Source organism: Oncorhynchus clarkii, chromosome 13, assembly GCF_045791955.1.
Source record: "Oncorhynchus clarkii lewisi isolate Uvic-CL-2024 chromosome 13, UVic_Ocla_1.0, whole genome shotgun sequence".
Classification (NCBI taxonomy): domain Eukaryota; kingdom Metazoa; phylum Chordata; class Actinopteri; order Salmoniformes; family Salmonidae; genus Oncorhynchus; species Oncorhynchus clarkii.
Window position 1 is genome coordinate 26,152,676 of NC_092159.1, and position 27,829 is coordinate 26,180,504.

General features: G+C 41.2%; 1 protein-coding gene across 3 annotated transcripts in view; it reads right to left on the reverse strand.

Moving 5' to 3' along the window:
* The window catches only part of LOC139424721 (complement C3-like), a 46,049-nt gene that overhangs the window by 15,515 nt on the left and 2,705 nt on the right, over positions 1-27,829 (reverse strand). Inside the window, exons 2-28 of one of the 3 annotated variants that reach the window (XM_071176818.1) lie at positions 26,412-26,607; positions 22,728-22,896; positions 22,128-22,198; positions 21,836-21,924; positions 21,664-21,746; positions 18,787-18,874; positions 18,520-18,622; positions 18,242-18,362; positions 18,018-18,133; positions 17,670-17,822; positions 17,332-17,541; positions 16,793-16,987; positions 16,397-16,552; positions 14,964-15,093; positions 12,757-12,825; positions 12,252-12,446; positions 11,955-12,072; positions 11,757-11,836; positions 11,536-11,675; positions 11,145-11,357; positions 9,863-9,923; positions 7,666-7,752; positions 7,081-7,284; positions 6,543-6,618; positions 5,781-5,940; positions 5,377-5,478; positions 5,044-5,194 (exon numbers count right to left, since the gene is read on the reverse strand). In XM_071176818.1, the coding sequence (XP_071032919.1) occupies positions 5,044-5,194; positions 5,377-5,478; positions 5,781-5,940; positions 6,543-6,618; positions 7,081-7,284; positions 7,666-7,752; positions 9,863-9,923; positions 11,145-11,357; positions 11,536-11,675; positions 11,757-11,836; positions 11,955-12,072; positions 12,252-12,446; positions 12,757-12,825; positions 14,964-15,093; positions 16,397-16,552; positions 16,793-16,987; positions 17,332-17,541; positions 17,670-17,822; positions 18,018-18,133; positions 18,242-18,362; positions 18,520-18,622; positions 18,787-18,874; positions 21,664-21,746; positions 21,836-21,924; positions 22,128-22,198; positions 22,728-22,896; positions 26,412-26,607 (3,536 nt within the window). Of the gene's footprint in view, positions 1-5,043; positions 5,195-5,376; positions 5,479-5,780; positions 5,941-6,542; positions 6,619-7,080; positions 7,285-7,665; positions 7,753-9,862; positions 9,924-11,144; positions 11,358-11,535; positions 11,676-11,756; positions 11,837-11,954; positions 12,073-12,251; positions 12,447-12,756; positions 12,826-14,963; positions 15,094-16,396; positions 16,553-16,792; positions 16,988-17,331; positions 17,542-17,669; positions 17,823-18,017; positions 18,134-18,241; positions 18,363-18,519; positions 18,623-18,786; positions 18,875-18,995; positions 19,096-19,373; positions 19,679-21,663; positions 21,747-21,835; positions 21,925-22,127; positions 22,199-22,727; positions 22,897-26,411; positions 26,608-27,829 lie in introns of those variants that run through there. The other 2 variants (XM_071176819.1, XM_071176820.1) reach the window with 2 other exon arrangements.

The following is a 27,829-nucleotide window of genomic DNA, read 5'->3' on the forward strand; positions in this document are numbered from 1 at the left end:
ATCCCTCCATACGTGCTCAGACTGTCCGCAATAGGCTGAGAGAGGCTGGACTGAGGGCTTGTAAGCCTGTTGTAAGGCAAGTCTTCACCAGACATCCATGGCAACAACGTCGCCTATGGGCACAAACTCACCGTCGCTGGACCAGCCAGGACTGGTAAAAAGTGCTCTTAACTGATGAGTCTCAGTTTTGTCTCACCAGGGGTGATTGTCGCGTTTATCGTCGAAGGAATGAGCGTTACACCGATGCCTGTACTCTGGAGCGGGATCGATTTGGAGGTGGAGGGTTCGTAATGGTCTGGGGCGGTGTGTCACAGCATCATCGGACTGAGCTTGTTGTCATTGCAGGCAATCTCAACACTGTGCGTTACAGGGAAGATATCCTCCTCCCTCATGTGGTACCCTTCCTGCAGGCTCCTCCTGACATGACCCTCCAGCATGACAATGCCACCAGCCATTCTGCTAATTCTGTGGGTGATTTCCTGCAAGACAGGAATGTCCATTTTCTGCCATGGCCAGCAAAGAGCCCGGATCTCAATCCCATTGAGCACATCTAGGACCTGTTGAATCGGAGGGTGAGGGCTAGAGCCATTCCCCCCAGAAATGTCCAGGAACTTGCAGGTGCCATGGTGGAAGAGAGGGTGACATCTCACAGCAAGAACTGGCAAATCTGGTGCAGTCCATGAGGAGGAGATGCACTGCAGCACTTAATGCAGCTGGTGGCCACACCAGATACTGACGGTTCCTTTTGATTTTAACCCACCTTTGTTCAGGGACACATTATTCAATTTGTGTTAGTAACATGTCTGTGGATCTTGTTCAGTTTATGTGAATCTTGTTATGTTGGGGCGGCAGGGTAGCCTAGTGGTTAGAGCGTTGGACTAGTAACCAAAAGGTTGCAAGTTCGAATCCCCGAGCTGAATAAGGTACACATCTGTCGTTCTGCCCCTGAACAGGCAGTTAACCCACTGTTCCTAGGCCGTCATTGAAAATAAGAATTTGTTCTTAACTGACTTGCCTAGTAAAATAAAGGTAAAAAAATAAATGAATCATCATCTATCACTCCAGTGGTAATGCTAAATTGTCATTATTTTGCCACTGTGGCCTATTTGTTGCCTTACCTCCCTAATCTTACTACTATTGTGTTATTGACTGTACGTTTGTTTATCCCACGTGTAACTCTGTGTTGTTTTTGTCGCACTGCTTTGCTTTATCCTCGCAGTTGTAAATGAGCACTTGTTCTCAACTGGCCTACCTAGTTTAATAAAGGTGAAATAAAAAATATAAAATTGTCCATACAAATATTGCTAAGTTTGCTGGAAAAAAATGCAATTGACAGTGAGAGAATGTTTCTTTTTTTGCTGAGTTGATAGATAACAGATTTACTTCTGTCCATTGTCAGTTTTGTATTGTGCACATTATAAATATCAATCCTGGTATGAATTCTATATATTAAAGACTTTTTCAAATGGAAGAATATGAATGATCTTAACATGCGCTCAAGTCAGTTAATCAATAAACTGAACTATTTCTGTTATGTCTGCCATTGCTCATGATTTGTTTTTGGTGATGTGGTCATGCTGCCCCCTAGCCCTCTCAACCAGTTTTGTCATAGCCTCCAACATTTATAGGTCCCAGTTGCCTATCCAGTGAGGTGTTCACAATTCCTTGGCACAAACTACCCTCTAACCTCACTCTTGCAATGGAAGACAAAAAGAGATCAAGCAAATCACTAAGAAGAGAGATGGTTCTCATTTTCACTGATGATCTACTGAGCAAAGAGTCCAGGCCCAGGAAGAGGAAAGGGACAGCAAGATGCTAAAGAGATCATAGAGAAATATCCCTGCTCTTTGGAAGACAGAAGTGGAAAGAATGTCATTGAAACGGGATACGATTTATTTTTCCAACTATTTCAAGTAGAATACTGACCAAAGTTTACTTTTTACTCCCATTCACTCCAATTTATTAGTATTCACGCCCCTCACTGGTACAGGATGAGGTCGCCAACTACAGTGCCCTCCGTAATTATTGGGAAAGTGACACATTTTTTCTTGTTTTGGCTCTATACTCCAAAGGTTTGGATTTGAAATTATACAATGACTATGGAGGTCAGCTTTAATGTGAGGGTATTTTCATCCATATCGGGTGACCCTTTTTTTTTTTTTTTTTTACATAGTTCCCCCTCCCCCCATTTTAGGGGCCCAAAAGTATTGGGACAAATTCACTTGTGTATTAAAGTACTAAAAAGTTAAGTATTTGGACCCATATTCATAACATAATGCAAAGTGTATTTAATGTGAAAACCGTGATAATTTTTATCATTATCAAAACCGACCACAAAGAGCACTAATTGCTCATAACTATGAATTTGAAAAGGTTAGGAAAGTTCTCTTTTGCCAATATAGACAACAACAATTTGTACTTTACACAATGCTATTGTACATTAAGTGTTTATATTATTGCATTTATTTGTTGTATTGAGGAATGTATCGTTTGTTCTTTTGCAAAAAGATGATAATGATAATTTAACAGTTTCTTTAAAATAATAGTTTCTGTTCATTTATGTACATTTGCAATTTTTCAACATACAGTATTTACCATAGATTTACAGAGAGAGATTAAAAATAACTTTGTATATACATGGAGGGGGAGCACTATTTTAACAACATATCCACATAAAAACAGAACATGTATTGGCAAAAAATTATTGATACAATTTCCATTATTAAACAGACAGTTCCTTCAAAGATATTACAGAAAATACTGTATAAACAGTGTCCATTAATAGACAGAGCTGATGTTTGGTTAAATATGTTTTTTTGTTTTTGTTTTTTTGGCACACATAATAATTACCCAACGCTTGCTCCTATACCCTCCTTTTTCTTGATCTCCAGTAGTTTCCACAACTGTGTCTTCCACAGATATAACTTCCCCTTTCCCTCCTGAGCAACCAGTAAACATTCGCCCATGTCAAGTTTCTTTTTCACGTCCTCCACATCCATTTTGCTGTCACGTGTTACTGTGTTCAGAGTTTGTTTGAAACATGTTTACATGTTTCACGTAAAGAGAGCAAGGGTTGAGGAAATAGGGAATGTTTTTCCTAAACAAATTAGGGGTTTCGATAACATAAGTAAGAAACTAAATGGCTGAAATGATTGTTGCAACTTCAGCACGGACAGCATAATAAACACTTGCTGTGCTGTAGTGCCTTTTCGCTGCAGTAGGGAGGAGAGCGAGACAACGTGTGCCAGTCACTGTCATTTTTTTTAACCCAGTGAGACAATCAAGCTCTTTCTTGTCTTCATTATTTAATCAAACAATGTGCTTAAATCATCAGTCAATCTCAGTGCATATGTAGTTGATTTTATTCAAACACATTTTTCTACACGGAAAAAGTTGTTTAAACATTTAGACCAATCGATTGGTCGAAAGAACAGGATGACTCTCGGTCGACAAAGATATGTTTTAGTCGGGGACAGCCCTACATTCTTTATTGATAACAAAAGAAGTGTACAAAAACACATCTGCTACACTGGCAAAATGAACCTTTTTTGATGTCAAGAGCACCGGGCTATACAGTGGGGACAAAAAAAAATTAGTCAGCCACCAATTGTGCAAGTTCTCCCACTTAAAAAGATGAGAGAGGCATGTAATTTTCATCATAGGTACACTTCAACTATGACAGACAAAATTAGAAAAAAGAATCCAGAAAATCACATTGTAGGATTTTTAATGAATTTATTTGCAAATTATGGTGGAAAATAAGTATTTGATCAATAACAAAAGTTTACCTCAATACTTTGTTATATACCCTTTGTTGGCAATGATAGAGGTCAAACGTTTTCTGTAAGTCTTCACAAGGTTTTCACACACTGTTGCTGGTATTTTGGCCCATTCCTCCATGCAGATCTCCTCTAGAGCAGTGATGTTTTGGGGCTGTTGCTGGGCAACACGGACTTTCAACTCCCTCCAAAGATTTTCTATGGGGTTGAGATCTGGAGACTGGCTAGGCCACTCCAGGACCTTGAAATGCTTCTTACAAAGCCACTCCTTCGTTGCCCGGGCGGTGTGTTTGGGATCATTGTCATGCTGAAAGATCCAACCACGTTTCATCTTCAATGCCCTTGCTGATGGAAGGAGGTTTTCACTCAAAATCTCACAATACATGGCCCCATTCATTCTTTCCTTTACACGGATCAGTCGTCCTGGTCCCTTTGCAGAAAAACAGCCCAAAAGCATGATGTTTCCACCCCCATGCTTCACAGTAGGTATGGTGTTCTTTGGATGCAACTCAGCATTCTTTGTCCTCCAAACACAACGAGTTGAGTTTTTACCAAAAAGTTATATTTTGGTTTAATCTGACCATATGACATGCAGGTCATTCACTAGGTCCCCCCGTGTGGTTCTGGGATTTTTGCTCACCGTTCTTGTGATCATTTTGACCCCACGGGGTGAGATCTTACGTGGAGCCCCAGATCGAGGGAGATTATCAGTGGTCTTGTATGTCTTCCATTTCCTAATAATTGCTCCCACAGTTGATTTCTTCAAACCAAGCTATTTACCTATTGCAGATTCAATCTTCCCAGCCTGGTACAGGTCTACAATTTTGTTTCTGGTGTTCTTTGACAGCTCTTTGGTCTTGGCCATAGTGGAGTGTGACTGTTTGAGGTTGTGGACAGATGTCTTTTATACTGATAACAAGTTCAAACAGGTGCCATTAATACAGGTAACGAGTGGAGGACAGAAGAGCCTCTTAAAGAAGAAGTTACAGGTCTGTGAGAGCCAGAAATCTTGCTTGCTTTGTAGGTGACCAAATACTTATTTTCCACCATAATTTGCAAATAAATTCATTATAAATCCTACAATGTGATTTTCTGGATTTGTTTTCCTCATTTTGTCTGTCATAGTTGAAGTGTACTTATGATGAAAATTACAGGCCTCTCTCATCTTTTTAAGTGGGAGAACTTGCACAATTGGTGGCTGACTAAATACTTTTTTGCCCCACTGTATGAGTCAGCAATTGTGTTTCATGAAACTGAAGGTTACCTGTCGATGAGAATTTGAACAGGATATCCTTGTTGAGCTTGCCCTTGTTAGCCAGGGCATATGAGGTCATGGCCACTGAATAGGGGTTGGTCAGGTATTGATTTCGAGATTCCAGGTATTGCATAGCCTTTTTCATGCTGTCTGGTAGCTCCTGGAGAGAGAGAAAGAAAAAGAGAGGCAGTTGCTAACTTCTTGAAGTATCAGAGGAAAAAGGCAACCAAAAACAATTCCATAGACTTAAAAAACTGCCATTGTTGTTCGACTATGCATGACCATAGAAAACATGTTTATGAAAGAAGTAATAGGAAATTAGATTGTGTAAATTTCACTTACACTGAGACCATCGTAATTTGTGCAAAATGTGTGTGCTTCCTGCATGGCTATGAGCACAAATGCCGTCAGTGTGTCGTCCACGTCTTTCCCCAGTACATCTCCCTGTAGATAAGCAAATACAAGACAGAAATGGTATGTCAGTTTTCTTGTCTAATTCTCCGCAAGAATGTACCCCTGAATTGGTTTAAGAACCTTTCCATGAAAACTCCAAAGATTTTGATTAAATAAGACTCAGAAACAAAAATTACAACTGAGGAATATTATTATAATTATTGTTCGGCTACATGTATTGTAGAACAGGGGTGAGATGTAGGCCTACTGCCATTGATATCATTTGTTTTAGAAAATCAATTTGGCACAAATAATGATGGTTGACTTGATTTTGCCCGCAACCCATACAGTACCATCATGCTGGGGGTCAGGATTTTGCCAGATTCTTCAAAAATGCCATTGGGCCGCTGTCTTTCCATGACAAGCCACTTGACTGCACTGCACAGGACATCTTTCGAAATAACGATGAACGGGTTTGCCATGGCAAATACCTTCACAACATAAGCTGTGAGCCTAGATGGAAGGATGATATTTAGGCCTATGTTTCACATGCCCTGCCATGAAAAAAATGTACATGTATAAATCGTCCTCCTTTGTTATTCCTCAATAACAAGTGCTCAAGTGCTATGTGCTTCTTTGTTTCACCACTACAAGGTCTTATTGGCGTAAGTCAACAGATACAATTCAGTTAAAGTTGCAGTCTGCGATTCGAAGAAGAGAAAAACAACACGGCTGCCCTGACACTTGTTTTGGTAAACAGCTGAGGGATTGGGGCTGAGGAACTGTAACCACTCAAAGAAATTACAGACAGAGCTATAGATGCAAGGACATTCATGAGATCAAAAAACAGTAACATTGTTTACAAACAATGAAATAAAAATGTGCTTATATTTTGGGTTCTGATGGGGTAAGACAGTCGTTATATTCTTAAAGAATCAATGGCTATGTCAATCATCTATTTATTTGTTAAATGATGTCCCTATCGCAGACTGTTGTTTTAACATACAGTAGACCTAGGCCTACATGTTGTACATCTAATGTTGTGTCCCTGGTATTGTGGAACATTGGAGGATATAGAGAACATTTGTGTGGGAGTGGGGGAAGGTTTAGCTCACCAGGTACCACTACGCTCATAAGGAAAGGTAGCATATGATCCATCTGCTTTCCGATAGGCCATTTCCTGCTTATAGCCTTGATATAACAAAAGAAAACCAGGAACCATGAAGATAATCAAAGCCTTATTTGCGCTGATGGTAACAAAGATTTTTTTTTTTTTGCTAAGGGTGCTGATCACACTCAAAGCCTTTGTAGCTAACATGTTAGGGAGTGTTACTTTATTCAGCGATCAGCGTTTCCGCACATTTTTTTTTTTTACCACTACATCACTGATTGTTGAGAGACAAAGTACCAAATTAGCTACAAAGGCTTTTGGAAACCCACCCCTGGTCTGTTCAAGCTTTAAACAAAATAATTCTAACTTGCTTTTTGTGTGGTTGCTAACCAAATCCAATGTAAAAAAAACAACAATTGCTAAAACTACACTGTAATATTATATCAACTTTTAATGCAAATGCTCCAATCAATGCCATCCTCTCTGGGAGTTGTGCAACTGTAAATTGCAAACCTCAAAAGTGGATTTCTAAAGCTTCTCACCCATTTTAATGAAGTTGACTGCTTCCTTCCTGCGTTCTAACCCCACCTTATCCCACTGTTTGGTCTCGTCCAGGTAAAGTGTGGCGATGAGAGGTAAAGTCATCTTCATCATGTTCTGCTCCCCGCAGCCACTTGGTTGCTGAAGGAGGTCACCCAGGGGTGAACCACTGATGGCAGCCTCTATGGTCTGGGCCAACTGCTGACCTGACAAGTTGCATACAGCCCATTCAAAGGTAAATGCAGACAGTAAAACATCATCAGAACTGGAATATGACTCAGTCAATGGTCAGTGACAAAATGACAAAGACATTTTCGTGACATAGATGATAAAGAATTACCACGGAGCAATAGAGCCACACTACAACAGTATTATTACTGATCCCGGCTTATCCCTACACTAAGCTTCCAAAGCATCACACAATGTTTTTTTTTCTACTGACGATGTTAAATAGCCATGGAGGTCCTATAGCTTTGTGAATCCAGACGAGACTAGTGAGCAACTCTAGCTAATTCAACTAATGTTGTCAACACGTATCCGCAGTACATTTCTAAATGGTGCATGTATGCCAGATCATTCCGTCTCACCTGTCACACTTATGTGTGTGCTGGCAAGTGTATTTGGAACCTGGTCAGTCAGTGCACCACTCCCAACATGCACAATATCAGTGCCCCCTTTTAACCAGAGAAAGATAAAGAAAGAGAAAGCAAACAGTTGTTAGGAGTTTTAACCATTCAGTCTCACTTACGGATAAAGCCATACAATATGGCTTGCATATTAAATGTATATTATCAACCATCATGATACTCATCAGTGCAAAGACTCAATCATGGACACTCTTACCGACAGTTTTGGCTGCTTTGCGGGATGTATTGTTGTCTCTACCTTCTTGCCCTTTGTGCTGTGGTCTGTGCCCAATAATGTTTGTACCATGTTTCGGTACATGTTTTTGTGCTGCTACCATGTTGTGTTGCTACCATGTTGTTGTCATGTTGTGTTCCTACCATGCTGTGTTGTCATGTGTTCCTGCCTTGCTATGTTGTGCCATGACGTTGGCCTGGGGGTTAGGTTTATGACAGTCATAAATACCTCTTTCCCCCCTTTTCCTCTCTACCCTACTGATGTTACATTTGCAAAACTCTTGATTAACATAGAGATTCTGGGAACATCAGAAGGTGGGGGAAATGAACTATATTCTGGTAATGCGACCAATTGAACATATGCGGTGGTACTTAATGAATATGATGTCAGTTCGGTTGTCATCTGAGACATTCTCATCAATGATAAGATGACAAACTCTACAGTGGAAAGTCTACACATCAGAGATATCGGAACCACATGGAATTGTTGTTCAATTTAAATGTTTGAATATGAAATTATTTGTGATGGGATGAAATGTGATTTTAGCTTCTAAAATGTGAGATGTGGGTTTTCATAAGATAGGGCTGCTCACTCAGTGGCCCGCCCACGTGAAGAGTCATAGGTTGTAAACTATGAAACACACCCCTTTTCTCCCTTCCTATATAAAGTCTTGATGACAATATAACCAGCTGTTCCAACAATGTGAGGACGACGGTCCTATGTCAGAATGGTTCAGATAATAACTACAGAACGAAGCCAACAACAGCGTGAGCTTTGGTTGCGAATAGTATGAACTTTGAACTCTTATTCACTACAGAAGTGATACCTCCTAGCCGTTGAGTTAGCAACAGCAGATGCAACGAGGGTTAGGAAGGAACAGACAGAGTAGACCGTCTATCCAACGACGTTACTACAATGTATCCAATTGACAACCAGATACATTCTTCAAAGGACTCGGTTTGGCAACACGGCCTTCCATCTACCACCAACCTACCGAAACGCAGCTCAGAGTACATATTTATTGCATTTTCCTTTTCCAAATGGGCGGTAATTTAGAAAGCATAAGATACTGTATTTACGATAGCCCAGCTTCTTCCCTTTGTTCCTCAGTCTTCCCGCTCCTTCACTCAAACCCAGCCCCTTTTCTTTTGTGTGACAAGCTGTCATATCTGTTTCGCCCGCTAGGGACGTTTTCCTTTATGATGTAATTTGTAATCAAGTTATGATTTAATTATGTACATGTGTAATTCTGTGTGATTAGTTAGGTATATAGTAAATAAATAATTAAACCCAATTTTGTATTGCTGATTCAAATTGTTAGCCGGGGTTTGTGCAGATAACTAAGAATTTACAACTTTCAGATGAGACTGAATTAAGGTGACGTTGATTGCTATTGATGTAAAATATTACGAGGTCCTTAAGAGTTTATTCAGAAGATAACAGCTCTATAAATATTATTTTGTGGTGCCCGACTCTCTAGTTAATTGCATTTACATGATTAGCTCCATCAGGTGATATTAATTACCGAGAAATTATTTTATAGAATAGCATGTCATATCACTTAATCCGGCATAGCCAAAGACACGACAGTTGTCTTAGGTTTCTCTTTATCTAGTGTTGTGTTGTCTCTCTTGTTGTGATGTGTGTTTTGTCCTATATATATATATATATATATATATATATATATATATTTTTTTTTTTATATATATATATTTTTATATATATATTTTTTTTTATTACCCCAGCTCCTGTCCCCACAAGGCCTTTTGGTAGGCCATCATTATAAATAAGAATTTGTTCTTAACTGACTTGCCTAGTTAAATAAAGGTTAAATACAAATGTTTCTTTTTTTTTTAAACGAATGGCAACACTGTCACTGGAACTATAAATAATTTACATCTGTATATGTTGCCATACACTCACCGTGTCTGGCAGGATCCAGTTCCACATTCTTCACCTGAAACTTTGTCCGCACCCCTTCGGCCTAGAATGAAAACACTGTAATTTGCTCTTATGCTTATTTATCAACTCAACATATAGGTTTTTTGCTTGAAATACAACAATTCACCTGGTGGCCTAGGTTATCCAAAAGGCTCGATAAAGTATTTACTTGTACAGCAAAAAGGCCTACTTTTTATGGGAAAATTCTGGAATCATTGTTAAATAGCAAGGCTTTCCAGTTACCAAATATTCAAGGATCAACATCCACCACAAGGGTCAAGAACTGCCACATTTCATCATAGTGATGAGGCACCACTACAGTCTGGGGTTCGATGCCAGGCTGTGTGACAGCCGGTCGGGAGCTCCATAAGGCGGCACATAATTGGCCCAGTGCCCGACCGGGTTAGGGGAGGGTTTGGCTGGAGGGCATTCCTTGGCTCATTGCCCTCTAGTGTGTCTTTGTGGCGGGCCAGGCACCTGCAAGCTGACCTCGGTTGTGAGTTAAATGGTGCGGCTGGCTTCCGGGTTAAGCTATAGTGAATTAAGAAGCAGCACTACTTGGCAGTTCATGCATGTCCAACTTCCCACTCTTCTACACATAACTGAAGATTCACAAGTGCCTGGACAGGCAAACCCATTGTGTCAGATATTGGGAGCATCAAACCAATGCTTCCTGTTCTTCCATCTTATCATAAAGACAGGTGACTTCAAGGTACCAGAACATCTTGATTTGAGAATTGATACCAGTCCACTTTCCTCTTTTCCAGCAACACTACTTATTTTAAGTTCGACGCCTTATTGGTTACAGTGTAGTTGGACGGATGGGTACATGGATGGCACCAAATATTGGCAACCTGTACCTTGGATAGGTTGGGAAAGGTCACATTCTTAATAAGTCAAAATCTTGTTTCGATACCTTAGTAATTTGGAAACAGCTACATTGACTACAGAATGTTTCTGTGACGGGCAGGGGCCCCTTCTCCATGTTGGCCTGGTGACTCTGTGACCCCCCCCGCCTTATTGGTTATAATTGGATTTTTTTTTTTGTGGCACCTCATCTCAAATTGGTTGAGCGCCTTCCACTCTTCTCCAGGTGTTACCTCTTAGCATAACTGTAAGGTGGTAGCCCTCATTTGTTGAGGACTGGAATTTATGATTCAATCAATCAGATTCACACTGATCGACACATATTCATGTATAAATTCCATATCATCCTCAGGGTAGTTACTAGATAGATCTGTCAAGATGCAACGGTTTGCCTTACCACCACACGTAGCTCCTTCTTAACACCGTCTTGACCACCCCAATCTCGGACGGAGGCCTTCACCTCGATGGTATGGAGGCCCAACTTCATGGGGATGATGACAAAGGGGACACTTCGTGTGGACATGGGGTCCACCATAACAGTAACAACATACTTCCCCTTCTTGCTGGCAGAGCTGCACACGTCTGATGTCTCCCTCAGTTCTACACGGACCTGCCATTAGGGTGGAGAGGTGATGTTGTCACATCATCGTGCATCTGATCAGATAAAAAAACACACTGAATGGTATAATAATAGTAATCATCATAATAATAATCAGGCGTCATACTGATTTTAGAATAAAATATTTGGGCTGGGTTGCGTGCCTGCTTTTAAATGACAATACGCTTACGGTTATAGTGTCGTCAATGTAGTTGTGAAGAATGGCTTTGATTTCCAGCTGCTCATTGCGTACGGCAGAGTAGGGCAGCTTCAGATCAAGGAAGAAGTTCTTACGAACAATCAGCGTAAGGGGTTCAGACACACAGATTCCTATTGAGCAAGAGAGTTGCCATAAGATGTAGAAAGTGTAGCCAACAATATAGAAAGAGGGGCACAAATACATGACCGTACCATGTGTTTTGGACAGGCCAATAGCAGTGATCTGCCAGCTGGTGATGGAATCCGGTAAGTCAATTGATTTCTGTATAGCACTAAATGGCAAAAAGAGAGAGAAAATAAGTAGGATTTTATTTACATGGGAAAAGGGATATGCATAAGAACGCATTTTACTGTAGTGCATTGAACGATCTCACTCAATTCTGCTCTTACCACTCCTCATCTTTAGGACACTGTGGCAAATTCTCCTCCTTCCATAGCCAACTCTCAGGGAAGAAGGAACGGGACTTGATTTCGTCCAAACTTTCGAATCGGTCATCCTCTTCCTCACCTTACAAAGAGTGACAAGAAGTCAGACAGTTCCCATCACTGTGAATGTATTTCCCTTACACAGAAGGGAATACCAGAATACTTTAACATTCACATTCTGGTTTTGTTTATCCCTCTCGATTTCCATAGTGTGCAATTTTAGAATGGACAATTCCAGTCCACCACAGTTGTTTTACTTACTGCGGGCTAGTGTGAGCTGGTCAATCTTGGCCTCTTCGCCTTTGGTGACCATTTCTCTACAACATTTCAGGAAGGCTCCCACACACTCTGTTCCATCACTGATGTATTGGGATCGCCGCTCGCACGTGTAATCTAGAATGTTATTCCTCATACCGTCCATGCAGCACTGTCTCTCCAGGCCTGTGTACTGGCTCGCTAGGACAGAGAGAAATGCATTAAAAGCTTTGGGAAACCCAGTAGTGAGAGTCACTTGAAGTTTGTTTAGTGACCAATCAGGACAGCAGTCTTCCTATTTCACAATTCGTTCTCATTCCCAGAGATTGAAAACATAAACAATAAAACACTATTAGACATCCTTACAACAGATGTCTGTTTGGTAAGAAAGTAGTACTAAGTTCTACTAATAAATAAATACATACGTACATGGATACATACAGTACATAGTCAAAACAAAAACATCCAGTTTTATGATCAGGCATCACAAGCAGAGAAACTCTTGTCCTACCCAGTGTGGTTCCGACATCATTTACAGTCACTGCTCGTCGTCTCCGTGAGTTGACAGGGCAGCTGGAGACTAAAGCACACAAAGAAGAAGACTGATGGACAAAACTTGCCAAGACAATATTAAGGACAAATCTATTAAGCCTACATCAACCAAACTCCACATTGAGAATGAAGATACTCTGGTGAAGTAATATATGATACACCAGCTGATAACTGGCTAAAATATTTATTTTAGTGTATTTACAAGTTAAGTAATAATACATGGGACTTCTTTGCAGAGTTGCAAATAAAAAGTAATATCTCAGACTGGCCAATAAAAATAAAAGATGAAGATGGGCAAAAGAACACAATCGCCTCTTCATTGTTGATGTGGAGACTGGTGTTTTGCGGGTACTATTTAATGAAGCTGCCAGTTGAGGACTTGTGAGGTGTCTATTTCTCAAACTAGACACTTTAATGTACTTGTCCTCTTGCTCAGTTGTGCACCAGGGCCTCCCACTCCTCTTTCTATTCTGGTTAAGGCCAGTTTGTGCTGTTCTGTGAAGGGAGTAGTACACAGCGTTGTATGAGATCTTCAGTTTCTTGGCAATTTCTCGCATGGAATAGCCCTCCTATCTCAGAACAAGAATAGACTGACGAGTTTCAGAAGAAAGCTCTTTGTTTCTGGCCATTTTGAGCCTGTAATAAAACCCACAAATGCTGATGCTCCAGATACTCAACTAGTATAAAAAAGGACAGTTTTATTGCTTCTTTAATCAGACAAGTTTTCAGCTGTGCCAACTTAAATTGCAGAAGGGTTTTCTAATTATCAATTAGCCTTTTAGAATTATAAACTTGGATTAGCTAACATAACGTGCCATTGGAACACAGGAGTGATGGTTACTGATAACGGGCCTCTGTACGCCTATGTAGATATTCCATTAAAAATCAACCGTTTCCAACTACAATAGTCATTTACAACATTAACAATGTCTACACTATATTGGTAATCAATGTAGCTTTTTTTGTAGCCAAACTGGAATTAAAGCCAGACTAATTCAGTGGCACAGATGGAACTACCAAGCAGAAGACACAGCGTTGACAACCAAACCCAATTCATTATCACTAAATATCATTACATTTGAAATCAACCAGAGCTTGAAACAGTAGGCCTACAACATTAATTGTCTATTTAAGAAATAAGGCCAGAGGGGCTGTGGTATATGGCCAATATCGATAGCAACAGTGAATCCATTTAGTTTTTAGGTTGAGATTTTTCAAATCATTCTCACCATAGCATATTGGTAATAGGAAATATATTGGTAATACAAATATCATAGGGAAGGGAAAGGGGGTACAACTGAATGCATTCAACTAAAATGTGTCTTCCGCATTTAACCAAAACCCTCTGAATCAGAGAGGTGTGGGGGGGCTGCCTTAATTGTCATCCACTTCATTGGCACCCGGGAAACAGTGGGTTAACTGCCTTGCTCAGGGGCAGAACGAAAACGTGTACCTGTGTACACATGTGTCATAGCTAAGCAGGCCTTGGTTAAAACCCTGGATGGGAGACCAACGGGTAGCTTTTGATAGATCAATTCTCCAGTTGGAGGTGCGGCCCAGCCGGTAGTTTTTCTTCTGATAGTGGATATAACGTTGAAGATCTGACGTTGTTTTAAAGGTACAAATTCAAAGGTTTGTCTATGTTGACCTTTGGTTGCCAAAGGACAATCCTGTGGTTTAAATTTCATCCTCAAAACAACAGTTTACGTTGATGATTCAACTTCACAATACATTGACAAATGATGTTGAAACAATGTTGATTCAGCCAGTTTGTGCCCAATGGGTAATGCCTCTATCAAACCTCTATCAAACCAATCAAGTATTTTGCATGGGTGCCATTCCAAAGAGACATTGAGTAACAAAATAACAAGCAACAAGCTAGCATGCATAAGATACAAAACAAATGTTGCACAGGCTACTTAAACAGAGACACGGACAAAACAAGAAAAAAAATAATACACGAAATGCCTTTACACGAGGCAATCAAATCCGAGCGCTGAATGCAATTGACTTTGACCGTTCCCATTCAAACTAGAAATCCAAACGTGAAGTTTGCCTGACTTCCAATAGTCAAGTGAACGAGAGACTAGGCAGGCCTGGCCACGCAAGACTAGACAGGCCTGAATGTGTATTGCAGCTTTTATGTAGAGGCCTTATGTCACATACCTGTCCTCTGAGGGGTGCCCTTTGCAGTGTTGAATGCAAACACCAGCCCAGCATCGTAGAAAACCCCCATACTGTCCATTCCACTCCCTGCAGTGCAGCCTGTGTCATGTTTCTCTATCATGTCCCAGATCTAAGGACGGACGGACGGACGGGGGCACACACACACACACACACACACACACACACACACACACACACACACACACACACACACACACACACACACACACACACACACACACACACACACACACACACACACACACACACACACACATTACTATCCTTGTGGGGACAAGACAATTGATTCCCATTCAAAATCCTATTTCCCCTAACCCTAACCTCTAAACCTAAAATAGCCTTTTCCTTGTGGGGACCGGCAAAAAAGTCTACAAAAAAAAAAAGAGTACAAATGAAAATGTTGCATCTATCAAAAATCTATTTATCATATTGTTTAATAAAGATTCTCCAAGTTGAATTCTCTCGCACATTAATTAGATTTATCAAACCAACCAGTTTCCCGAGTACAATTATGTTAAATGCCCACATGGACTTTTTTTTTTAAACCCACATGAAATACATTCAGTGGGGGTCTGAAATGATTGACACCATTGATAAAGATGAGCAATAAAAATGTGTAAAATAAATAAATTAAATATTCTATGCTCCCCCCAAAAATTGGGAAATTATATTATTTAATATATTTCTCTGCGAAATAAATATTGTTTAACATATTTTTTCTTCTTCATCTAGATAAGGTAGGGGTCAAAAATTATTGACACCCCTAAAGATTCTTACGAATAAAGGGGTTTAGTATTTGGTCCCCTATTGCTAGTACACAATGACTACATCAAGCTTGCTTTTGAAGTTCCAATAACAGGCGAGATTAGCATGTCTTGGGGGGGGGGGGGTGGGGGGGTGGGGGGGTATAATCTTTGACCCTCTCATCATCATCATTCACGATTCATTCAGGATTATCTGTATCATCTGTATACTATTTACAAAACCAAAACGAACTGCAAATTCATCCAACAAGTTTGTAGAGTCACAAGGTTGATGTACTGTAGTCATTGCGTGCTAGGAATATAGGCCCAAACACGAAACTTTTGACTGCTTTATTCATAAAAATCTTTAGGGGTGTCTATAATTTTGACCCCTACCTAATTTTTGTTACTTGTTAAACAAAATCTCTTTCTCTGAGCAATTGTGTTAGTATAAAAAAAAATGTTTTAGCATGCAATATAGCTCAGTATTTATTTTTATACAGTCAATATTGCTCATCTGTTTCAAGCGTGTCAATAATTTCAGATACCACTGTAGGTATGGACTAACATCAATAAGTGAACAATTATGCACAATTTAGATGACAAGGCTCAAAGAGTATCATTAATTAGCTGGCTGAAGTAGGGAAAGTTCAGTCTGCAGTTATTCACCTTAGTCTGAGTGAGTCGGCTTTTGTCATTCAGGACGTAGACCCCCTTATCCACGGCCACAAGTCCCACCTTGGCCCCTGGATCACCAATGATAGACAGGGTGACTCTTTTCTGAGGTGCATAACTACCACTGTGTCTGACATCCTTCACTTTTAGCTACAGTATGGCACACAAAGACGGAGGTCATGTTTGAGAAGTCCTGAATGCAACACCTCACACTGAAATACTAACACAGTAAGGAACCATTTTTAAGAGGGGGAGACAGGCACATGGGTATAACAGTAGATAGGGTACACACAGGTTGAACCCCGCTCTCTGGTGGAGAGTGGTAGATGTGACTAGAGCACAGTGTTACCACTAGACGATGGGCTCTGCACAGTAAGGCAACATTCTTACCAATCCCATGCACGTGTCCTTGACGTCGATCCACACAGAGTCAGACACAACCTCATTCTGGCCCACGTGGTAATACGCCACGACCCGGAAGGAGGGGATCATATCCTTGTTCACCATCAGAGGCAGTGACATCAGCCCCTGTCCCTTATTCCACTCTATCTTTTGGGATTTGATGAGCTGTCCCTTGCTCAAGATCTGTGAACACAGAGACCGATAACTGTCAGTAATCCTCCCTACGGGGATGACAAACTGGCACTAAGGGAATAAATTACCAACCAGGGATGGGTGGAGTCAGTGAGTTCATGGTTTACGTAAGGAACAAGACCCAGGGTTATTGTTCCTTCCTCAAAGCAGCACCTCTTGCGCTTTTACGTTTTTTTCAAAAACAACAAAAAATATAGATATATTGGTTTACATACCACACTTGAATACAATAAATACACACCATGTAGCATTTTTACCCTGTAATGTTGCCAACCAATGCACCCCAGCTCGGTAAAATTCACAAGTCTATGTGGTTAAAGTTGACCGGTACACACCAGGAAGGTTATCTCATGATTGTCATTTTGGGCCGCGGGACTGCTGCCGAGGCTTAGGTCTACTTTGAGTTGATCTTTGATTTTGACATCTGTAGAATGGATGTGTATGTGAATGTAGTTCTGTGAATTGTCTTTTGTTTGATAGGGTTTGGCAGTCATCTTCTGTGTGCCCTGCCTGTCATCCCCAAGTCCATCGACTTTGGTTGTCACCTGTGTGGAAATAGAGTAACAACATGAACAAGGCGTCAACACTGGGATTGATACAGAACAAAAAAGCCAAAACAGACATGCACACATAATTGGATTGCGGCTTAGAGAGGTTTTAGTTTTGAACTTGCCGTGATTGGCAGCTCAGAATCCCCCGCTCTCGTGTTAATGGTTATTTTGGCAATACCATTGTCATGGGTCTTCCCCAGCACTCTTTGGTCTTTTTGTAAAACCTCCACATCGATATCTTTGGCTGGAGAATCGTCTGGATTGGTTACATACACCTAATAGTGCAAATGGAAAGAGGTACAATTAGACCAAATAGGTAGGAAAGACAGTGTAAGCCCAATACATCATCCTACCCCTTGACCACAGTTACCAGGTGGGTTCCCTGGTTAAAAGAACTGGGCAACACTTTGGAATAGCATAGTGATTGAGTTCATGTAGAACACAGTGATTGAATGTTCTTAAATATGTACCGAGACGTCATACGGCATTCCTGGTTTGAAGTACGGCGGGGTCTTCTTGAAGTGAATGCTATACGGCGACTTGACTATGAAGATTCCCTTCTTCTCTGCTTTCACCATCTCACTCCCTGAGGGATTAAAACCCAACACCTTCCCCGTTCTGAGACTGAACACAAAACGCACACTTCAAAAGATGCAAACGTATGCACGTACCACAACTTCCAGCCTCTACTTACCTGTGTCTGTTAGCACATTGACTGATATGTATAGGGATTTATGCAAAAGCATATTGATGTCTGTAAAAGTTTTATTAATGTGCTGTCTCTTCAGTACCGCTTTGCCCGCTCCTTCCTTAAGCTGCATTTGAAAGAAACAAAGCCAAGATGTCCATCTGTCAGACTTGTGTTATTCGAGCTATAGAGCTATTCAAATATAGACTACCCATGGTGAATGTTTGTGAATACCCGTATGTGTATCATCCAAATATACTCCCTCCCATATTACATGCACAAACCTCCACTCTCTGGAGAGAGCCAGGAAAACTCGTCCTGTCAACTCCCTGGATCACCCCGAACACCACAAAACAAACTCCTTTCACAGGCTCCTCAAACAGGTACCTTCCGACACAAACCATACAGCAATATCACCACGGAGAATTCAGTGGGAGGGAAACAGATAGAGGGGTACTGTAAATGACATGAAACGTTAAGTAGCAATTTTAGCAATAGTTACCATGGAAATAACAACTATATATATTTTGACATTTTACAATGGCTCCAACCTGGCATTAATGTTGACCGTTAGCTCATCATCGTCAACGTAGAAGAAGGACTTGCTCACTGTCAATTTGACTTCAAAGCTGGGTAGAACTAGAGAGGAAGTTAGTTGTGATTTAATTTACTGAACAAAAATATAAAACGCAACATGTAAAGGGTTGGTTTCTTGTTTCATGACCTGATATAAAAGATCCTAAAAAAAATCCAAACTCACCATATTTCTCTAAAATGTTGTTCAAACAATTTGTTTACATCCATGTTAGTGAGCATTTCTCCATTGTCAAATAATCCATCCGCATATCAAAAAGCCTTTGCTGGGGACAAAAGGTCACTAAAATGTGCAGTTTTGTTACACAACACAGATGTCTCAGGTTGTGAGGGAGCGTTGCACTGCAGGAATGTCCACCAGAGCTGTTGCCAGAGAATTTAATGTTCATTTCTCTACCAGCGGCCTCCAACGTCGTTTCAGATTAGTTGGCAGTACGTCCAACCGGCCTCACAACTGCAGACCACATGTAACCAGCCAACCCCAGGACCTTCACACCCGGCTTAAGTGTTGGATTCTAACTTAAAATATCCTTATTCATGTTACCATATTAGAACTGGGTGTATAGAAATCTACTGAGTGAGAAAGGGGAGTGCAGAAAGTTTACATTCTGTCCATACAGCGACTGCCGTGAGAATAGCTATGGCATTGTCTCGGTCTCCTGCTCCTGATCTCCTATTGCTTACATTTTGTTTTTGTCAAATCTCATGTATCCTATGGAGAGAGGCAAAGAGTAACAGTCTGGTTTCAGTCACTGATAAGGTTGTATAGCCGTGGATTAGGGAGGAGTGAGGAATGTGGGCCAAGGTCAGGTCAGATGAAGTGAGAAAGAACAGTCACCACTTAAATTCCTGCCTAGCAACAGACTCCGCCTAGAAGGAGGGTATAAATATATGTGCCTGTGTAAACATGTCTTTTCAGCTGTTTGACCAAGTGGGTGAATAAACTTGGTTTGAGCTTTGACTAGTTGTCCGTTAGTTTTTCACTCTGTTTGTCAGAACACCATCCACCCACATAGCTGATGAACCTATGGATTTGCTGAATAATTTCTGCACAAACTGTCAGAAACCGTCTCACGGATTCTCATCGTCCTCACCAGGATCCTGCACTGACTGCAGTTTGGCGTTGTGACCGACTTCAGTGGGGAAATGCTCACCTTCGATGGCCACTGGCACGCTGAAGAAGTGTACTCTTCACGGATGAATCCCAGTTTCAATTTTACCTGGTAGATGGCTGACAGCGTGTATGGCGTTGTGGAGTGGTTTGCTGATAACATTGTGAACAAAGTGACTTGTACACAAGGATCCGTACACAATTCCTGGAAGCTGAAATGTCCAAGTTCTTCCATGCTCAATGTCACAAATTGGGCATGTTTGGGATGCTCTGGATTGACGTGTACGACAGCGTGTTCCAGTTCCGCCAATATCCAGCAACTTCGCACAGCCTTTGAAGAGTGGGACAACATTCCAATCAACAGCCTGATCAACTCTATGCGAAGGAGATGTGTCGCGCTGCATGAGGCAAATGTTGGTCACACCAGATACGGACTGGTTTTCTGATCCACGCACCAACCTTTTTTTGAAGGTATCTGTGACCACCAGATGCTTACAGTGCATTCGGAAAGTATTCAGACCCCTTGACTTTTTCTACATTTTGTTGCTTTACAGCCTTAATCTACACACAATACCCCATAATGACAAAGCGAAAACAGGTTTTTAGAAATTTTTGTAAATGTATTTAAAATAAAAACAGAAATACCTTAGACTCGAAATTTTGCTCAGGTGCGTGTTTCCATTGATCATACTTGAAACTATTTTTACAACTTGATTGGAGTCCACCTGTGGTAAATTCAATTGATTGGACATGATTTGGAAAGGCACCCACCTGTCTACATCTATTTCTGCAGCATTTAAGTTCCCCAAGAACACAGCGGCCTCCATCATTCTTAAATGGAAGAAGTTTGGAACCACCAAGACTCTTCCTATACCTGGCCACCTGGCCAAACTGAGCAATCGAGGGAGAAGGGCCTTGGTCAGGGAGGTGACCAAGAACCCTATGGTCACTCTGACAGAGCTACAGAGTTTCTAAAAACCTGTTTTTCCTTCGTCATTATGGGGTATTGGGTGTAGATTGATGAGGGAAAAAAATGATTTAATCAATTTTAGAATAAGGCTGTAACGTAACAAAATGTGGAAAAAGTCAAGTGGTCTGAATACTTTCCGAATGCACTGTATCAGCATTCCCAGTCATGTGAAATCCATAGATTAGGGCCAAATTTATTTATTTCAAGTGACTGATTTCCTTATATGAATTGTAACTCAGTAAAATCTTTTAAATTGTTGCATGTTGGTTTATATTTTTGTTCAGTTCATGTAGTTTACATAGGCCCTATTTACTCTGTACAAACACTGTACAAACACTCCGTCCTAGACAAGCGAGGCCTGTTCTTAAAAGGCCAATTCCACCTCTTTTCATCTCATTGAAAACGGTGCATTTCTATGTTCTATAGAAACAACAAACAAAAAAATATTCCCAATGACATCAGAGATGAAAAATTATTTATTTTTTAAAGTGATTTTCAATCATTATGATATTTTCAGTGATGTGGGGAGAAAGAAAATAAACAGTTTTGAAAATCACTGTTTTTCTTACTTGTCATCCTACCCTATTATGTCATAGAGAAGCATTTTTTAGGAACATTCTTTTCTTATCTTTTTAACCACAGATCATAGAAACGTGTCATTTTAACATATGGAGACTGGAAATGAATATGAGGTTGAAAAGTGGCGTAATTGTCCTTTTAATAAAAGGTCAACCAAACCAATACCCTTCTTACCATATTCTTTCACCTCGAAATCTGCAGTGAAGTTCTTATGTGGGCTATTCTTAAACTTGGCCACCACTTTCCAGTTTCCAAAGCTATATAAAAAGAGAATGAGAGCAGAAGAGTTCACAGGCAAAAGTTTTCCTGATAAGTGTGTTAGGATGATTGAATAGCACAAAAAAACCTGGCGATTTCTGGGACAGGGAAGACTCTAGATGTCATCCCATCATCTGGTTTGAAATCTTCCTGCAGTAAGGTGATTCCATCAGGGTTCTATAAATAAATAATATACATGAAATGTGAAAGACTCACATAAGTGGATCACAGATAATTAATATGTTACTACGCAAGACTGACAGTTGTAAACATGAGTAATGTCAGAAAAAAACTATTTTGACAACTGGCCATATGCATCGACCACTACTAAGGAAGCATTGTCAATGCAGTTAAATTTATTGTGAGGACTACTTACTTACCATAATTTCCACATTGATGCTATCTGTTACAGGCTCTAAACCGGAGTTTAAGGTGAAGACTCTGTATTTAACTGAAACAATATTACTGAATTAATACACTAAGAATGTAGTTTAAGATGTTAGGTTTTTATAGAGTAACACCTTTTTATCTGTGGATTAAGTAGAGAAACACGATTTTGACTGCGGATCAAAATTCTACAAAGATCTGGTAAAAAAAAAGGACCACATGCATTTCAGGTAAAGTAACACCCCATTGTTCATCTACCAGCTAGCTAGCTAAATGTCCATGAATGTTTCATGTGAGTTTCGACCTGACCCCAAATTAATCAAATTGATTCACAGGGGCAGACTGGCCATCTGGCATTTGCTCGAAATGCCAGATGGGTCAGTCCATTTTTAGCCCAGTGGGCCTGTTTAACTTGTCTTTTTTTTGCGCTAAATGATCATTATCTGGCTAATAATGGGGGCCCCTAGAAAAAAAAAATGGGCCGGTGTGTTAGGAATACCAGGGCCGATTTCTGGTCCCAGTCCGCCACCGAGCATAGGTGGTTGCTGAGCGATGCTAATTCGAAGGCTTTAGGTCAGTGGGCTCAGCCATACCTGTACTTTCCGGCGTGTAAATGGTTTTGTCCATTTGTATAAATATGTAGCCGGTTTGAAAGGAGACCAGGACTACTTTCTCAAGCTTGTGGCTTGGGAACTGAGCGTACAGGTTCACATACTGGCTCCCTGTGTAGTCCTCATCAAAGAAGTCAGGTCCCTCCGGGATCTGACAAGTTGGAGAAAACACAAGTGATTTTTTGTGCAATGTTCACAACCATAGGTAAAATTGTGAAATTAATAACTTATATGAAGATACAGTATTCATACCCCTTGACTTATTCTACATTTTGTGTTACAGCCTGAATTCAAAATTTATATTTTTCTCACCCATCTACACACAATATCCCATAATGGCAAAGTGAAAACATGTTTTTAGAATGTGATGGAGCTTAGAGGGTGGGTGTGTGAAGGTCGGTATATTCCTGCTTGTTGCCTACATCTGCTGGCCAGGAGAGAGGATGGCCTGGAAGGGTAAAGAGCCTTGTAAAGGTAACCTTTATTTAACTAGGCAAGTCAGTTAAGAACAAATTCTTATTTACAATGACGGCCTACACCGGCCAAACCCGAACGCCGCCCAATCACAGACGGTTGTGATACAGCCTGGATTCAAACCAGGGTGTCTGTAATGACGCCTCTAGCACTGAGACGCAGTGCCTTAGACCGCTGCGCCTCTCGGGAGCCCCAAAATTAGATTGGAAGTTGGGTGGTGGCTGTTTTAACCTAGCTTTGGCCAGATCTGTTTTTGGTCTGGAGCTGACATGCAGGGCCCTCCAATACTGGGAGGGATATCGAGCCCAACTGGACAGGAACCTACCGGACGTTACTTGGCCGTAGACTGACCCCAGTAAGGACAAGCCTGTTGGATTTCTGTTATCTTTTGTTGGATACGCCGGGAAACAGCGTAGCTGTCCGGTAGCAGAGAGGGACCGGAAGACCTGTGTAGAAAGGCTCAAAGGACACCCGATATACAGTGGGGCAAAAAAGTATTTCCTTCGTTGCCACTCCTTCGTTGCCCGGGCGGTGTGTTTGGGATCATTCTCATGCTGAAAGACCCAGCCACGTTTCATCTTCAATGCCCTTGCTGATGGAAGGAGGTTCTCTCTCAAAATCTCACGATACATGGCCCCATTCATTCTTTCCTTTACACGGATCAGTCGTCCTGGTCCCTTTGCAGAAAAACAGCCTCAAAGCATGATGTTTCCACCCCCATGCTTCACAGTAGGTATGGTGTTCTTTGGATGCAACTCAGCATTCTTTGTCCTCCAAACACGACGAGTTGAGTTTTTACCAAAAAGTTCTATTTTGGTTTCATCTGACCACATGACATTCTCCCAATCTTATTCTGGATCATCCAAAGGCTCTCTAGCAAACTTCAGACGGGCCTGGACATGTACTGGCTTAAGCAGGGGGACAAGTCTGGCACCGCAGGATTTGAGTCCCTGGTGGCGTAGTGTGTTACTGATGGTAGGCTTTGTTACTTTGGTCCCAGCTCTCTGCAGGTACCCCCGTGTGGTTCTGGGATTTTTGCTCACTGTTCTTGTGATCATTTTGACCCCACGGGGTGAAATTTTGTATGGAGCCCCAGATCGAGGGAGATTATCAGTGGTCTTGTATGTCTTCCATTTCCTAATAATTGATCCTACAGTTGATTTCTTTAAACCAAGATGCTTACCTATTGCAGATTCAGTCTTCCCAGCCTGGTGCAGGTCTACAATTTTGTTTCTGGTGTCCTTTGACAGCTCTTTGGTCTTGGCCATAGTGGAGTTTGGAGTGTGACTGTTTGAGGTTGTGGACAGGTGTCTTTTATACTGATAACAAGTTCAAACAGGTGCCATTAATACAGGTAACGAGTGGAGGACAGAGGAGCCTCTTAAAGAAGAAGTTACAGGTCTGTGAGAGCCAGAAATCTTGCTTGTTTGTAGGTGACCAAATACTTATTTTCCATCATAATTTGCTAATAAATTCATTAAAAATCCTACAATGTGATTTTCTGGATTTTTTTTCTAATTTTGTCTGTCATAGTTGAAGTGTACCTATGATGAAAATTACAGACATCTCATCTTTTTAAGTGGGAGAACTTGCACAATTGGTGGCTGACTAAATACTTTTTTGCCCCACTGTATCAGCACCCTGGATCTTACTAAGGGGTAGGGTGAGTACTTGGCAGCATATTTGGATGACATGATTGTGTACAGCCCTAACTGGAAATATCCACTGAAGCAGCTCAACACTGTCTTGGAGGCTTTACACAGAGCAGGTCTAACCGCCAATGCAAAAAAATGCAGACTGGGACTTGAGGAAGCAGAATACCTGGGCTTTATCATCGGGAGGTGCAACGTCAAACCACACAAGAAGAAAGTTCAAGCCATCCGACAGTGGCCACGGCCCCAAACCAAGTCTCAGGTAAAAACCTTTGAGGGGCTAACCAGCTATTACCGTAGGTTCATTCCTAACTATGAAATTGTATCTTGTCAACTCACAGACCTTACCAAAAACGACCCAGCCTAACAGGGTCAGGTGGACTGACAAAGCGGAAGAAGCCTTCCAGAACTTGAAGGCCCTGTGCTCTGGACTGGTATTGGTGATGCCGGACTTTGGGAGAGAGATTGTGGTCCAGACTGATGCCTCCGACACAGGGGTGGGAGCGGTCTTGTCACAAGTGGTACAAGGAGAGGAGCATCCCATCATATATCAGCCGGAAACTGTTGCCTCGAGAAACAAAATAAAAGAGTGCCTAGCGGTGGGTGCAGTGGGCATTGAAGAAGTTAAAGTACTACCTCCTAGGACGACACTTCACTCTGGTCATGGACCATGCTCCTCTAGTCTGGATGTCCAGGAACAAGGAAACCAACGATAGTTACCAGGTGGTCTCTCTGACTCCAACAGTATTGTTTCTCTGTTGTCCACAGGTCCGGGTCAAAACAAGGAAATGCAGACGCCTTGTCCCACCAAAATCCTCTGTGGACAATGGCCTTGTTGGCTACATCTGCTGGCCAGGGGAGAGGATGGCCCGGAAAGGTATGAGCCTAATTGAACACACCTGAACATAACTAGTTTGGAGGTTGGGTGGTGGCTGGACATGAACCTAACGGACATTACTTGGCCGTTGACCTGGCCCCAGTAAGGACAAGCCTGTTGGATTTCTGTTTACTCTTGTTGTATACACTGGTAAACAGCTTAGCTGTCCAGTAGCAGAGAGGGACCGGAAGACCTGTGTAGAAAGGTTCAAAGACGAGCTAGGATTTCCTCTATGATTTTGCCTGTGCTTAGCTACATTCCGTTTCCTTTTTACCCTGAAAAAGTCCTTAATGATTACAAGCATACCCATAACATGATGCAGACACCACTATGCTTGAAAGTGTGGAGAGTGGTACTCAGTAATGTCTTGTATTGGATTTGCCCCAAACATAACAATTTGTATTCAGGACAAAAAGTGAATTGTGCAGCTGCAACTTATTGTGTTATTATTTTTACTCCTAAACTCTAGGTTTGCCATAAGGAAGGGGTTGAATACTTATTGACTCAAGACATATCAGCTTTTACCTGTTTTTTCAAAAAACATAATTCCACTTTGGGGTATTGTGTGTAGGCCAGTGACGACAAAAAAAATCTACATTTCATCAATTTTAAATTCAGTCTGTAACATTTAATTTATGTGAGGAAACATGTATAAAGACTTACTTTAATGTCCTTAAGTGCCTGGTATTTGTTCGCTGAATTCAGGGACACACTTGTGGTGTAAACCAATTGATTTTTCGCATGGAAGTTCATCACCTTGATTTGGACATTGAGGTCATCCCCTGAGTAACCTTGAGCTTCAACAAAGACCCTTTCCATGCTACCCACCCGTAGAGGGTTAGGAGCAGACATGACATACCTGCAGTGATGAAGAGAGGGGAAAGGATGATTCAAAATATGGAGGGTGGAATATTGATTTGTGCTTGACTAAGCCCGGGATGTAATTCAGGGCACGTCACAGCACACTATAACACACTTTAAAGGTAATTTACAGTTGACCTGACATGGGCAGCGTTTACCATGAATGTGATCACCAACAAACGTTGGGAAAAATGCTTTTAAAGGCATATTGTTGGCTGTTTATTGCACCATACTATAACAGACCTTGCACTGAATCACAGGCTAGACGTTTTTGTTATGGAATGACTGACATCTGATCAATGTGTACATGGATCTGTCTGCGTGTGTGTTTTTGGGGAATCTGTCTGCAGATACACGCTGTGTTTGGAGCAGTGTAATAATCCATTTTTAGTTCCCATTTCTCACGCCATTCATAAAGTATAGCAAAATGTAGTAAACTGCTGAGAAATGTATTACCCCTGAACAAGGTTCCAAACCAGTAGACTTATTCAGCCATTCTGGGATGTCTAGTAGGCTAATGCTTCACTGACCCCTCTATGCAAACTTTGGGTTAAAAAATCATATAAACAGAATATGTTTTTTTGTCAACCAAATATGTAGTTGATTTTAGTTGATTTGGCCATTGATAGGCGCAACTGTCCATCAATCAAATGTATTTATAAAGCCCTTTTTACATCAGCAGATGTCACAAAGTGCTTACACAGAACCCAGCCTAAAACCCAAAAAGAGGAAGTAATGTAGATGTAGAAGCACAGTATCTAGGGAACACTCCCTAGAAAAGTTGGGAACCTAGGATGAAACCTAGAGGAAGCTGGCTCTGAGGGGTGGCCAGTCCTCTTCTGGCTGTGTCAAGTGGAGATTATAAGAGTGCATGGCCATTAAAGCCAGATCGTTCTTCAATGTGTTCAAACGTTCATAGATGACCAGCAGGGTCAAATAATAATCAGTGGTTGCAGAGGGTGCAATAGGTCAGCACCTCAGGAGTAAATGTCAGTTGGCTTTTCATAGCCGAGCATTCAGAGGTCAAGACGGTGGTTAAACAAAGACGATGTTTGTAGAGGTCGTTTAAAGACAACTAACCCGTAGATTACAGTTTCTTCGGGCCCATAGACTACTTTTAGGGTGATGATCCTCTTAACATCAAGTTGTAAAATCCCGAACTTTCCCTTTGATTTAAAAAGTGAACAATCCCTTTAAGAATTTCCCCCCTCCTTTTTTTT